Here is a 15,941-nt window from a genome sequence, read left to right as displayed (position 1 = left end):
ATAGCTTTCTAAAATGTTTAAAAAAATTCTTTTATATTCGTTCGTGAATATTTTGTAGATTATATTGCCTTAAATTTAGATAGATATATATTATTTCTTATATATATATATAAGATATATAATATAATAAGATATATAATAGATATATATTATTTCTTCGATTATTCGTTTCGTATAAATCATGAGAAATTTGATTCGTAAAACTCGAAGAGAATTTGTAATCCGGAAACGTGTGATATTATTTGCTATTTAATCAGACTGGATTCGGTGTATTCTTTTTGGAATCGTGCGAACAACGGAATGGTATGAGTTGAATCGGTAAATAATAAAAACGCCTGGACCCTCACGTACTGCAAATACGTATAATGAAATTAAATGCTTTTATAGTGTCTACTCCCGTTCATTGTTCGAGATATTCCCTGGATTTTTGAATATTCACGAAAAACGTGTCCAATTTTACCTCGTCGTCCCTTTAACGAGCCGCAGCGAATATTGCGACTCATAAATTATGAAAAATTACTTTCTCGATAACGTAAAACATCATAACGCGCGAGAAAATGTTCGATTTAATTTTCTATTTCTTTCGATTTTACTTTTTATCTCGTAGATTATACAATATCATTAACGAGCTATTCATTCGTTCGAAATTATTTATATATATATATATTTTTTTTTGTTTTGTTTCTCGAAAAATTAAACTTTAATTTTCTATCCTATCGTCGAACTTAACAGACAGAATTGGATTGTCAAGAAAATGGTCTTCTTATCGGTAATGTTCCTACGTTACGCTCGACGATGAGTAATATCTTCCTTTCTTGCACACATGCTGCCACACGAATTTGCTAGCCCGTTAGTCGAGCGTGTCATGCAAACCGAGCTACATCTTTGCGGAAGCGCTTGTCAGCAGTTTTCCTGGACTTTTGCCAAGACGTCTTCTTGTCCTTTCCGAAGATGTCGCGTCGAATAGACATCTTCTACGATGGATACGTACATAATACGTACTACTTAACGTACTTAACATACGTACTAAAACGATGCGAAATTAACGCTTAAGAATTCTACGAGCTACTTTGCCAACTCGTTCAAAATTCATTGAAAACACTCGGGAGTAATTAAATTCTTCTTTTTTTTTCTTTCTTTCCTTTTTAAATAATTTAACACAATTTCGCATGTAAATTGACGAAATTTTTGACAATTCGAACAAATCGACGAAAGTAATCGTTCCTAAAAAGTGGATAATAAAAAAAAAGGAAAGGAAGATAAAGCAAAAACATAAAGGGGACATCAAAAATCTCTTTACGCAAACGTTCGACTCGATGGCGAAGATCCAGCGATAAGCCTAAAGGGTGAAAATCTCTAGAATTAGGAACGATAGAAACTCATTAAAAGTTCTTCTTTGTTCCGATTTAGCGCGATGAATGAATGAATGAATGAAGAAGAGAAGAGAAATATGCTCGGCCATTAGCTCTTAGCCAACTCAACCGTTTTCATTCAATTTCACTCGTCAGTCGGAAAACAACAGCCGTTTGCCATCAGCACCATGCCCTACCTCCCTTCTTCCAACATTCTTTAAGCTAAGAATATAAAGATTCTCTAAATTGAAAGGAAACGAGAACGATGGGTTTATTGCGACAATTAACCGTATTTCAAATCCTTATCTCTTTGTCGAATAAAGGTTGAATCGCGATGTAATTACTAAGAAATCGTTAACGAGAAAAACTCGATAATTCCGAAAATTCAATCCCCATTAAGATTCTAGTAAAGATCGTCTAATTATCAAAAGATTTCGTTACTTTTTTCTTTTCTTTTTTGTTTTTCATTTTCTTTAATTCTAACTATTAACAGTTCTAACAGTTTTAACAGTTCTCTCAAAAAATCAAATGATATTCCAAGATTGAGAACAAACAATACGAAAGTGAACTATGCAAAACCGGAAAACTATTTTTCAAAAGTTTTCGGTAGTACTAACCGAATGGCAGTGAAAAGTAGATACGCTTACGTAAGAATGGAACGCTTGATAAATGTGAGTTTATTTCAATCCTCTTTACGTAGGAGGTGGTCAGGGTCGACGTTCACTAACCCAGATAAAACGACTTTGGTTCTTGGTATGGTATCTTCGGTTCTCCAGGGGTGTCGGAAGGAGGCGACGACTTAGGCGTGCGCGTACTATCTCTCTCATTCTCTCCCTCTTTCTCTCTTCCTCTCTCTCTCTCTCTCTTTCTTTGTCTTTCTCTGTCTTTCTCTCTCTCTTTCTCTTTGTCTTTGTCTCTCTCAAACACTCGTATCAACCCTCTTCATCGTCGCTTCGTTCGCACCCTCCGTTCTCTTTCCGTCTCCGTTCTTCTCACCCCTCTCCATCTCACTCTTGCCTGGCTTCGCGGTTACGGCTCGTACCCTCGAGTCGCTCGCTGAACAACCCTTAACGTTTCACTTAATTTCGTCGCCTCTATATTTTCCAATGCGAATTATATTCCCTATTATAAGAGCAGAGCAAATCAAAACGAATGGAAATGATTTAACATCGAGCACTCTGTAGTTCAAATTTTTTCAAAAATTCTTTTGAAAAAACGAGAATTTTCGACTAAAGTATAACTTTTAAGGGAAGAAAAATTTGATAACGGAACGTTTAGCGAAAGACCTGGATTTGGCGCGGTGGTCAGGGTCGTTCGAATCGATCAACTCGAAGAGATCTTGACTTTGGTCCTTCTTTAAAAAAAGTAGTGAGAAAGAGAGATGAAGAGACAGTCAGAGATAAAGATAGAGAAAAACAGAAAGAGAGAAAAAGAGAAAGAGTAAGAAATAGTACAGAGAGGGCGCGCGAGTTGCATGTGGTTTGCTTCCCACCATCGGGAATCTATCCATTCTTGTTCCTTTTAAGTTACAACCCCTCCATTCGTAGTCCATCTCTCTTGTACTCGTTTGCTATCGGCCTTAGGCGTTGTCGTCGTCATCGTCGGCGTCGTCGTCGGCGTAGTCGGCGTCGTCGTCGTCGTCCTCGTTGATTCTCTCTCTCTCTCTCCCTCCCTCTCCTTCTCTCTTTCACATCCCTCCGTTGAGCTCAACAGTCATCCCCCGTGGACGAACCCCGTTGTAAGCCAGGCAGCCACCCACCATCGTGCGGAGCGTCGGTCCGCGCACTCGTCCGGGGGTGGCGGCAAGTCCTGCCGGAGCCAGTGCCCGCGCGTCTTTCGCGATCAACGGACTGCGCGTACCAAAAACGGGAAGGTTCTCTTGCTCGCGTGTCAACCTTCGAAAGAGTCTGTGCCGTCTTTTATCTTCCAAACCTTCAAACCAATATCCCCTTCTCTTAATACCTTTAAATAATCTCAATCAGCTTTATCTTTCGTTTATTTTCTAAGGAAGAAAGAAAAAGAAAGAAAAAAAAGAAACTACCACCACCCTTCCCCCTACTCTAAGTATGATTCTGCCAAAAAGGACGTCACTTTGTTCCATATTTGATGATATCGCGAATTACTTTTGAACTATACTCTTGAACGAACTAAAGTTAAGGCAAACCTTTTACTTAGTGCTAACTTTGATCGAAACGTTCAATATAGTGTTCGAAATGGACAATACACGAATGTACTACGGCCAAGTGATACGGATTAGGATAACGACAATGTTATTTATGTGAGCTTCCTGGAAAATCTGCAAATGAGAGAACGTTTCTCTCAAGTGAAAATTTGTGAAATTCCTATGAGAGATATTTCGAATATATTTCTTTTGTTTGACCGATCGATCTCGTCGAGCGATACAACCCCTTTTATTTAATTAAACGAATTTGGAAATATTATTCTAGAATTTATGTGGAAAAGTTTGCCTGATTCTATTCTTTTTATTTGTTCGTTAAAGTGTAATGCGGACCACACGATCGATCGTCTTCGAATGCGCTATGTGAAGAACAAATAGGCCTCGTGATTTGGAAGAACTATGCGAATTGTTCAATGCACGATAATTATGTTACGCAGGACAAGACTGAACAAGAGTGAGTGTTTAGTAAATTGATTGGACGAATGAACGAATGACACATCGGGCCTTCTTTCTTATATTCGTGATTTATGAGATTTTAAACATAAAAAGGACACTGGTTGGCAAAACTTCAGGACAACATATAAAGTGATCATGGTTATAGAATTCCTAGAGTGATGAAATTGAGACGTTTCCTGATGTAAATCGCACAAGGTAGATCGATAAATATCACTTTGTTACAAATACGTATACGTTTAAGGATTTTTTATACGATCGATTAACAAGATTATAACAGCTTATCATCATTATGTATTTAACATTTTAGCGATGTTAGGTTACACATAATTCAAATAACTCATCTACTATTAAACTACAATTAATGAACACGAAATCATTATACTCTCTCTCTATATATACATACATATACATCTACGTATATACATATTACGTATATACATATATATATATATATATATATATATATATATATCCTGTTTTGTTCGTTTTATGTGATTATATATATTATACCACATAAGTCTTGATTCACCCTCGAATGTCTACGAGAACTAGAATCGAGATAAAAATTTTCCCATTTCCATTGTATTTTTCTCGTCGTCTTTCTTGATCACATCGGAACTCTAGACGAGACGACAGTCAAGTAAGGTCTAGAGGAAAAAGTTACAATGTTCTCCTATCATTAGTTACTCGATGACGAGTCACGCTTCGCTATGATGAAAATCACAGTTGTACAAATTCTTCACGGAGAAAATCCGTACGAAATTTTTCTACATTTAAGCTACGAACATGAGTTTACATTTAAGCTACGAATGATGTATTGTTCGAAATCGCTTTTAAATGTTTTTCATAGTATATATATATATATATATATATATGTTTTTCATATATCTTTTATCTTAACATATACTTACATTTTTTTTATTTTCAAAATTCAAAACATATTTTAATTATTATTATATGGACGTTTTAATTAAGAAAAAAAACAATGTTAATTATACCCTTAGAAATACTAGATGGAACGATAATTACATTGCATTACATAAAACTAAACGTCAAATATCTTACGTAAAATCTTTTGAACATTATCTAAAAGATTTTGTTTTTATTCCTATTTAAATATTTTTTGATCTTTCTCCGTTCTCTATTCATCTTCCTTTTCTTATTGAACATTAATACGTGAACGTTAATGTAATGAATACGGTTAAATAAAATTCGTCTCTTTCATCTAATTCGATTCTTTTCATCTAAAAAAGAAAATGGAACGTATTTAAAATACGTTGTATTCTAAACTATTGTATGCTAAAACTGCATTTAATGACTCAAGAAATCACATAATATTAAAAATATTATTCTTTATTCAAATGTAATATGTCTTTTAGAAAAACAGTAACAAAATCGCGGTCTTTTATTTTTTCGACAGGCATAAACATACTTCGAAAGAAGAAAAATATAACAAATTCCTTTGTAACTTTAGCATGGTATTTTTTTGAAAAAGAATTATTAAAAAAAGAAAGAAATATTACTTTAAAAAAGCATCAAAGGTAGTACACAATTCCTCTCGACAAACTTTGCTTCACGCTTAAAACTAAAAAGCGATTTTAAAACGATTTAAGTCAAGAAGTGTAAAATGTTCGTTAAAAAGAATATAAAGCCGATATTTTTCTTTTCTCTTTTTTTTTTTTGACGAGCAAAAAAAAATAAAATGTTAATAAAGAAAATGTTTTCAATGGTAAATGAGTATGTAGAGCAGTTACATGAGAGAAAAAAAATTGAAAAAAATAAAAATAAAAGAAACTTAAAAGGAAACGAGATAAATAATATACGGTTTTACACCTTCTGGGATAAGGGCAAGCATTTTTCTAACTTTTAAATTACATCCCTTTCTTTTCTTACACGTTAGATGAAGGAACGAAACAACATGAACTTTTCCCTTAGTTTGTCGAGCATACCCTTCGTGTTTTACACATTTCTCTTCTTCGAGTTAGATGATTTATTCCATATCGACCAAAAATATAGTTTCATGAAGCACGTAAATATACATTTTTGTTTTACGTATCTATATATGTATGTATGTACATACGTATATATGTATGTACATACGTATATATGTATATACATACATACATACATAAATATGTACGATCAATTACTTAAGAAGATATTATTATCATCTATTATGTATATATTATTATCAAAAGTTGTTAGATAAAATATATATTCACTACTCACAATTTATTTTATTACAATTTATATTTACAATTTATATTTACAATAATTATATTTACAATTAATATTTACAATTTATTTATTTATTTATATGTATATATATATGTGTGTGTGTATGTGTATATATATATATATATACGTATGTAGATATATATATATATATATATGTGTGTGTGTGTGTGTGTACGTGTATATATATATTTTCTAAGAGACACAAAAAAGAGAATGAGTTGAAATAGAAGTTTAACCAGTTAAGAAGATAGACCTGTAGATTTTCAAGAACAAAGAGAGAAAGAGAGAAACAGAGAGAGAGAGAGAGAGAGAAGTTAGACATTTCACTTTGTCGAAGATAAAAGCTTAATCGTTATTACCAAGAGTCGGCCTACTTTCATTTACGATCTAAGACAGTGCCAGTCGCAGTCCGTTAATTCCACTTGATCGTAAAGCCGGCAAAGGGACAACGCTGTTCACTTTTTATCGTCGAAAAAGTAAAGCGAAGTTACTTTCTCTCTCTCTCTCTCTCTCTCTCTTAAATTCTTCTTGGTTCCCCCGAGACGAAAAGCACCCCTCGTTCTCGAACTGTACGGACTCAGAGCTTTAAAAGCCTCGCCTCGGCCCGATTTCTATTCCCGCGGACGATAAGCTTCGTTAGCAGCTGTTCCGCCTCGAGAGACTCGTGAGTTCTCTCTGAATATCTTACATCCGGAATTGCTACGTTTCGTATCCTCCAACTCAGCTATCTTCTCAGCTTTACTAATAACTTTCTATATTTCTTAGACAACGTATTATTCGGCATCGTCCTACTCTCTTTATCGCTCGTATGATTTTTAAAAGGTCTGAACGATCGATTTGGTTTTTTGAGAAAAAAAAGAACCAATCGAAACTTCTTCAAAATGCAATATCGAAACGAGTTCGAGAAGAAAAGTATCCGACGAACTTGTCAATGCGATTACATGGTCACTCGATCGAAAGGTTTTCGCGCGTGCGCGTTTACGCGTTTAAGGCCACGCGTGGAAGCTTCGAAGGGCAAACAAACGTAGCGCGGCGAGAGGCAAACTTGGCTCTTTTGCTAAATTGGGTTAACACGAATCCCTTTACAATTTACGCTGTGCGGGCTAACTCTAATAGTAGAACCGTATGAGGTCAACACTAGATTCTACTCAATCCCTAAGAAGAAGTACGTTTTTGAATGACATTGAAAGAGAGAGAGAGAGAGAGAGAGAGAGAGAGAGAGAGAGAGTAAGAGAGAGAGAGAGAGAGAGAGAGAGAAAGAGAGAAAGAGAAAGAGAGAGAGAGAGAGAGAAAGAGAGAAAGAGAAAAAGAAAGAGAGAGAGAGAGAGAGAGAGAAAGAGAAAGACTTTTCTCTCTTTTTCTTTCTTTTTTTTTATGTACTAGACATTCGCTTCTGATTTCATTTCTTTGAGAGAAAATAGCAAGTGTAAAAATAATCTGTCCAGGTTTAACACCTCGGCAGATTAGTTTGACATAAAAATCATCTTCATTCTTTTTACTTTAATTAAATTTTGGATCTGTTGAATGTCATAAAAAAGATCTTGAAAATAAAATGGCACTCGGTGTGTTAATTTTCTTCATATTTTTCATTTTCATTTTCTTTTTCTATTCACTTCTAATAAAAGAATAGTTCTCTTTCATGTTTCTTTTATATCAAAGATCTAACAAACTCGAGATACCGATTCTCTCACTAAGACCAAAAAGATATCGAGTTAAGAGGGAGTGTCCTTATCTTATAGTCGGGATCGTCTCGAAGGTCGAAAACGCTTTTCGAAGGATACTCCTTTATAAATAACAAAGCGATCCTTTTGACATTCCTCTGAGATAAAGATAGTACCGAGAGCACACTGAATTTTCTCTTTTTGCTCTCATAGAGAAAACGCGCCTTTGGGAATGGACTTGATAGTATGCGTGATTTCACCCTAGAGATATCTCGCTACTTGCTCGTGTTATCAGAAGGATAACAATGAACTTCTTTTACATAAGAACACGCTTAATACGCGCACTCTAGCTATCGCATGTACTATGCATATTCAGACGATATGCAATTGAATTTTTACAGAAATATGTTTAATTCGTTAAAATTGTCAATATTGTTTTATAAATAGATATCAAATGGATAATGAAGTACACTTTTTTGTTCTTTTTTTTTTCATTTCTTTTTTCTTTTTTTTTCATTTTAATCGTAAGTTAGTATTCAGATACATTTTATACTCAAGGGAAGAAATCGATAACTTCAATTGCACTTTGCGTGCTGCTGTGCGCTTTTCCGTCTACAAAAAGTAGGTCTCTCGATTAGATATTCTACCATCATACCGTCTTTATAATGAGATTACTTACTTCATTCGTCTGTCCTCTACTTCGAAAGTTTAACTTATATTTGACGATACAACATTTGTATTTTTCTTATTGAAACAGATTCGTTAGTAGAATCGTTAACATTTTTCTCTTTTCTTTTTATGATCGTTAGAAAAATTATCCATTCAGAAAATTTCAATACCTTTGCTAAATGTTTAATCGACGAATTTCTCGTATTTTACTATCCGATATAATTGCTACATGTGTACTTATCTGAATACGCATGTGAATACGCATATATTTGAAATAAAAGAAAAAGAAAAAAACAAAAAAAAGAATTTATTCCATTCGTATTCCTTTAATAAGAATTACGTACCTATGATATATTTCCGATTAAATTACGAGACTTGTATCCTACGTAGGATACAAATCAACGACCGAGAATTTAATTCATGCGCGACTCGAAAGAATCGATCACTTGTGTAATTCCGTAAACTAATCGTGCGTTGTTTCCACGCAATTTATTTTTAACGAACGAGGGCGAAATCGCAGCTATGTCATTTTTATCGCTAATGGGAGAAATCAATTTGAGTTATATTCTGAAGTTGACAAAAAATAACGAACGATGATTAAAAGGAAGAAATTAACACGTTTTTTGATAACGTCATCATGGTTTTTTGAAAAATTTACGATCAAGTTATTATAGATACACGACTTTCCAGATTGAAATGCTTCGATTTACAAATACGAACCTTTTATTTCGACTATTAAAATGATCGATCGAAATGTTCGATAAACGTAAAAATTGTTCCTATCCTGATTGCAGGCTTAAAGCAAGATGGACGATCGCGTGGCCCGGAAGAACGTTCACGTAGGTCGATGGATCTTCGTTAGCGCGTAATTTTCTGTGAAAGTGTTAACATAGCCGTGTATCGCGTGCATACGTTCGTACGCTTTGCCGAGTTTTTTGCTCTCTTCTCTACGAACGTGTGTCAAGCAGAAACAATGCTGTAATCGTGCAGCTGCGAAGCGAGCTCACGTCGGACATGATGGCACTGTTGTTCGCCGTAATCGTCATCCTGGTCACCACTGCCATGTCGCTGCCACCTGTCATCAGAATCGGTAAGTTTAGTCTTTAATGAACATGATACGTAACTAAACGTGGCAGATAAAATTAAAAGAGTTAATACAATTTCGATAGTTGAAAGATCATTAAATACGATGAACTTTATTTACACGCTAAAATTGCTAATGATATGATGTAAATATAAGAAACCAAAAAATAAACCTGTTAAGTTTATAATTTAACCATTATGTTCTTGCGTGCTTTAACAATAATGTGCTTTCTATGAGCATAGTATATTATTGATGATTCAATGTACGATAACGTACTGAGCACTTTATCATTTTATTTTACCCGATACTCTTTTTTTATATGATCGTTAGCGTAATTTTTTTCAATGGCATATATACGTATGCGTTATTCGTATCTGAGCATTCATTCTTTGAGAGAAGTTATATACGATTGTTCAGAACAAAAAGGTTGACAAAGGTATACAAAACAAAAAAGAAACTACATATATACGCCTTTCTTCACCGACAACTCGTGTTAGACCGAGGATTTCCTGACACAACCGATGCGTATATGTTTTGTTTTTAAAACAAAAAAGCTAACCAGGAACTGTACAAGCACCGAACAGGAACTGAACAGGAACCGAACGCATTCTATCCTGTTACCAAAACAAAAAAAAGCCGAAACCCACAACTGAGATACTAACAAATGGTTTTCGTGTCCACAAAACCAGACTATGGACAAAACCGGACTAAGTCCAAAATTTATGATTACGATCCTCGTCGATAAAATACGAAGATGGAAATAACAAAGTAGCTTCAATATCTTAATTGGAGCAACAACACCGTTGTATTAAGTCTGATAGTGATCTAAAAACTGCGAACAACTAACTGACTTTACAAAGAGCACATGTCAAAGTTTCAAATAAATGTTCGGCTTCATTAAATTAACAATATCTTCGGCGATCTCCACTTTGAAGCGAATAAATCGAGCTCGAACAAACTACGCTCGAGTAAGCAGCGAAAGCTTCCGAATTTAATCGGAAGCTTTATCTGTGAACTCTCATCCAGAGGTGTCTTTAATTTCTCATCTAGCTCAATAATGATCATCGGACAAAACGGAAGATAGAATATGGACATTTTATTCTACAAATTAAATAATTTCCTCTAATGAAATTTCTTCTTTTTTTTTTATTTTTGTTTTTTGTTTTTTCTTATATAATGAATGAAGTATACAAAGAAACCTAGTAACTTTGAAAATGAATTTTTTAAAGGGATATAAAAATATTCCGAACATTGTATTATTCGAATTAAACTTAGACAAAGATAGAAGAAAAGCCGTTTGTAAAAGTTTCAAGAGAATATTATAATTCTGTCACGTGTGATACCGTCGTTCTCCCTTCAGTACCTCCCGCATGTCTTGCGAAAAACGCATTTCCTCATAAAACTTCATGAATATTTTCAAAGTTTTTCCATGGCATTTTTCACTTATTCGTCCTGACGTCTTTCCAATAAATATGCTAAAGAATTCTTTAACGAAAAAATGAATTTTCTTTCTTCCTTCTAAACCAACAAAATTATTTGGAGAATTTTGAAAATGCAACGAGACTAAATTCTATGCGTAAAAAAAAGAAAAAAAAAGAGAAGAGAAGAAAGAAAATTTGACTTTTTTCTTGTTTTTTTTTCTCTTTTATTTATTTTTTTTTTTTCTTTAAACCTACCAACAAACCAGAGGATTATTATAATTCCGGCGCCGTAGTGGCAATTTTGTCATGTATAAGCGGCACGCGAGCCCAGCTATCCGGTCGTAAAATCCATGCTTAATAAAGTTCTCAATGGCATGCCGTGAGCGGAAGCGAACCTCCGTCATAGTAACAGCATTAAGGATTTATAACTCGATGTCGTGATATGAAGAATTTTAATATGCTTAAAAGCTTTAGGAAGATACGGTTACTCATTGTCAACCAAAGTCGCGCGGTATTTCGATTGTAATAAGACGACTTTCTTTCGTCAACGCATTCGAAATTCATGCCTAAGTTCTTTTATCCATTTCCACGTTTATCAGTTATTGCAGAAATAAAAAAAGAAAAAAAGAACAGAAAAGGAAAGAAAAAGTATTGCTCGTTGAATTCTGCATTCAAATGTTATCTATGCGAAATAATTATCGACTTTTATAAAAGAGAGAGAAAAAAAAAGAAAAAGATCAAAATGCAATACTAATAAAATTTCATAAACGTAAAAGTGCAGAACAGAGACTGATAGAAGACTCTTATCTTTCCTTCGAATAACACCATAGAGTTTCCATTAAAATTCTGTGCTAAATTATGCCGAGTGACTCTTCCATGGTTATTACCGATTCCTTCTTTACATAGAATATTTCAAGTAATATTTTCATACTGAAAGCTTTTTTCTTTCTCATTTAATTTGGTTCTTTTTTTCTTTCACTCTTTCTCTCTCTTTCTCTCTCTCTCTCTCTCTCTCTCTCTTTCTCTCTCTCTCTCTCTCTCTCTCTCTTTCTCTCTCTTTATCTATCTCCCTTTCTGTTTTTTACTTTTTTCTTTTTTACCGCGACTTTGTCATAGCAATTTTATCTTCGATAATCGATGAAGAACAATAACCACGTTCGCAATCTTCAGAGAAAAGTTGATCGAAAGACAAAATCGCGGTAGAATCAACGGTGGTCGAGAGAAGAAGCAAACTCGGCATTTTCTTTTTTATCCGGTATATATCGCGTACGAAGGCACCTTTTAATTTCTTCTTGAGAACGTATCTATAAGCGAACGATCGAACACGACATAAATTATTCAATTTTTAACCTAGAATCTGGCAATTGAAGTCGATACTTTTCATGCAAATGTCGAAGCCTCTTCTTGTCATATTCCATCCAATCTTGGCAACTGATTGTCAAAGTTCATAATATCTGGTTACCTCTTTAAGATGAAGAGAGAGAGAGAGAGAGAGAGAGAGAGAGAGAGAGAGAGATAGCGCCATTATTTTTTACTCACATAGGTACAAGAAGATCTACTTATATAGAGACGAAACAACTTAATATACGAACTCTGAGTCATGGTTTTAGAATTCTGAGGAGGTAAGTATCGATTTAGGCCTTGATTTATATGATACACCTACCCACATATATATAGATATACAATGCGCGCGCGCATTCATCTAAAATTATATATCTTTTTCTTATACATAAACATGCTCTCATATTCATTCTATTTACTTAAAAGAACAGGAAAGAAAAATAATTTTTGTCATTTTCGTAGCATCACAATTTTCTCTTTGTATCGAAGCTTGAAGAAAAAAGCTCGAAAGATTCATTCTTTTCAAAGGTTCTTAATAATGTCATTTTAACGAGAAACGTTTCGCACGATTAGTCTCGCGAATTGCACGTTTACAACTTCAATGAAGAGGAGGAGCTTTAAACAATGTTATCGCGAATAATTTATTAGAACGACGCGATAATACGCTGGCCGTAATCTCTAACTAGGGTCGTTAACGCGAACGATCGACTCTTGGTGTAGAGTCGAGACGAAACGAATATACGAGGATTACATTAATGAGATTTTCCTACGAATAATGTAATCTCGGAGGTGTGACAAAGGCAAACGAAAGCTAGAGATCTACCGACCTATCCTCGATATTGAACATTTTTAATTTCAAACTATCGTTACTTTTCGACCTAATAACTAAGAATAATAAATAAAAAAAAAAAAAGGAAAGATAAAAATATAAATATTTCTGCTGAACAATTTTAAAATAATAACAATGATAGAATACGAATGATTTTATACTAAAAAAAATTTTGATATGAACAACGAAAATTTGGTGAGTTAACTATGCGATAAAATCGAAATTTTCATATTCCGATAAGGATTATCGTTGATAGAGATTCTTTTGTCAAGGAACTCGATAAAGAATTTTCATATCGAGAAGGAAATGCCATATAAGAAAATAGGAGAAGAATGAATTGAACGATTTGCCTGTTTATTTCATTTCCTGATGGTAAAGTGACAATTTTTAAATTTTCGGTTCGAATCTTTCCGTTTTTCCCTTGAAAATTTCCATGACAAATATGTTTTACGGAAAGACAGCGTAATCGATATATACAAAAGAGCGAACCAATATTTTTTCCCTTTTTTTACTGTCAAATAAATCGAAGCGGTGTGCAATCCGTACGATCGATTGCAAAAACTTACTCGTAGTATTGATTCGATTTTAGAACAAAATCTAGATCGATGTTTACCTTCTTTCATAGAAATCTTCTATCTTCTATTTCTCTCTCTCTCTCTTTTTCCCTATTTTTTCTTTTTCCCTTTTTTCTTTCACCGTTTTACGGCGGAAAGATGGGTGCTTACGGAGAAGGAAAGACGAACGGGTCTACTCTAACTCCACAAACAGGATCGTTTTATTTGAAATGTTCTCGTGGTCACCGCCCACGAAATTTTGTCTCCGACATTTATTACGATAAAAAAAAAGGAATCCCTTTGGCCTAAGAATGTTTCTGGGTCGAAGAATGTTTGCTCTTCTACTACTATATAACATAACGACAATATATAGATATATTATACGACAATACAATATTCGTCTATTCTGACTCTTCATTCATCGCATTTCATCAAATATGTACATGAACATAGAAATTTAATCACATAGAAAAATAATAATATAACGACAATATATAGATATATTATACGACAATACGATATTCGTCTATTCTGACTCTTCATTCATCGCATTTCATCAAATATGTACATGAACATAGAAATTAAATCGGTCGAAATCTTTATATGAAATGAAGAACCTTTATATACAATGATGAATTCATACGTCTAGACCGAAAGGAGCTGAAGCTATCGGAATCTTCTTGATAACCAGATGCGGGTATACGTAATCCTTTTCTTATATCTGACGTGAGAATTTGCACGAAAGAATTTCGTACTAGTTCGATGGAGTTCAGATCTTGACTCCTTAATTCGTATATCTTCTTTATAATAGGAGTTTTTAAATGAAAATATTTTTCTTTTTTTTCTCTCTTTTTTTTTTTGGTTAAAAATTAATACGATAATGATCTGACGTGTTAAACGATTCAAATAAATAAATATATGTCTCGTACAAATAATGAGAAAGTATGGACGATCTGATTAAGAAGTGGCATGGATAACACAGAAGATTAACAACTATTGAATCAATACGAAGAGTGACTAGTGAAGAACTAGATTTGATATCTTCTTTTATAAAAGAAGAAGGATAGGGTTAGCAGGCTGATATTGTCGGGCGGGGTGTGGAACAAGTAGTCATTTCGGCGATGAGATCAGCCTGTCGAACTCTGCGCCATGTTCTATTTGTCCGACCGGAATAAAAGCTTTCAATCGCGATGGAAAATCCTTTTTCTGGATCTTCGATATATCCAGCTTTCGTCCTTTGAAGATTGTGGTCAACAAGAAAGTCTCTAGTATATCTTATACAATTTTTCACGATAATACCTTTCTTTTTACTTTTATAATTTTATTGGATAGACATATTGTAAGATAATATAAATAATATTATAAAAAATCATAATATGTTGAAATATATATATTTTATATTATTTTGAATAAATAATATTAATGATGTCGTTTATTTATATAATTATTCCTTTTAACAATTAACAATCAGCCCTTACGGTCATTCATCCTTCTCCCGGCAAATCTTCTTACATCGATCAATGATTAAAAAGGGATTAGCAAACTACCAACTTCTCTCCCAGAGATCCATTATTGAGTAAGAGAGAGAGAGAGAGAGAGAGAGAGAGAGAGAGAGGAGGGGTTGAGAGGGAGGGAGAGAAAGAGAGAGGGAGATTAAAGAAAGGAACGAATTGTCCTTTCGTCTCAAAGATTCTTCTTATGAAACATCTGCTCTTCATTATCTTCGTTGCCAAGCCTACCAAAAATTTGATTTTTCTATAAACGAAAATGAAATTACGTTTGAGGCAACTTAAGTACTTACTTGAATCAGAAAAAATTCAAAAACTATGAACGCGTTAAAATATATTTGACGAATCTTGAAGAGAAAAAAAAGAATAAATAAATAAATGCAAGGGAATTTGTCGATGATTTTTTCCTTTGCATTGCATCGAATGCAATACGCTCGATGAGAGTTAACGTTTCGTGTTTGTTGTTTCACTGAAACTATGTGATCGAGCAGATATCTCATACTTAATTCCAATATGTTTTAATTGTGAAACTCTTCTCCAATCAAGCCTCTTCGATTCGATAGAAAAGTGGAACGCGCTAATGAAATCAAGTATCTCTCTTCGACGTATTGCACTTCCAGTATTCTAGCAACATTTCTTCCAATTACTC

General features: G+C 33.9%; 1 protein-coding gene across 7 annotated transcripts in view; it reads left to right on the top strand.

The window, feature by feature from the left end:
• LOC118450770 (glutamate receptor ionotropic, kainate 2) overlaps positions 1 to 15,941 on the top strand; it is a 125,704-nt gene that overhangs the window by 41,407 nt on the left and 68,356 nt on the right. For 5 of the 7 annotated variants that reach the window (XM_085658622.1, XM_035886700.2, XM_085658620.1 and 2 more), the window contains exons 1-2: positions 3,154 to 4,182; positions 9,350 to 9,645. In XM_085658622.1, coding sequence (XP_085514748.1) covers positions 9,570 to 9,645 — 76 coding nt within the window. In that variant the 5' untranslated portion in view covers positions 3,154 to 4,182; positions 9,350 to 9,569. Of the gene's footprint in view, positions 1 to 3,153; positions 4,183 to 9,349; positions 9,646 to 15,941 lie in introns of those variants that run through there. The other 2 variants (XM_085658623.1, XM_085658619.1) reach the window with 1 other exon arrangement.

Source organism: Vespa mandarinia, chromosome 8 (genome assembly GCF_050613455.1).
Source record: "Vespa mandarinia isolate Hongniang chromosome 8, ASM5061345v1, whole genome shotgun sequence".
In the NCBI taxonomy this organism is placed as follows: domain Eukaryota; kingdom Metazoa; phylum Arthropoda; class Insecta; order Hymenoptera; family Vespidae; genus Vespa; species Vespa mandarinia.
This window is presented reverse-complemented; position numbering and strand designations above follow the sequence as displayed.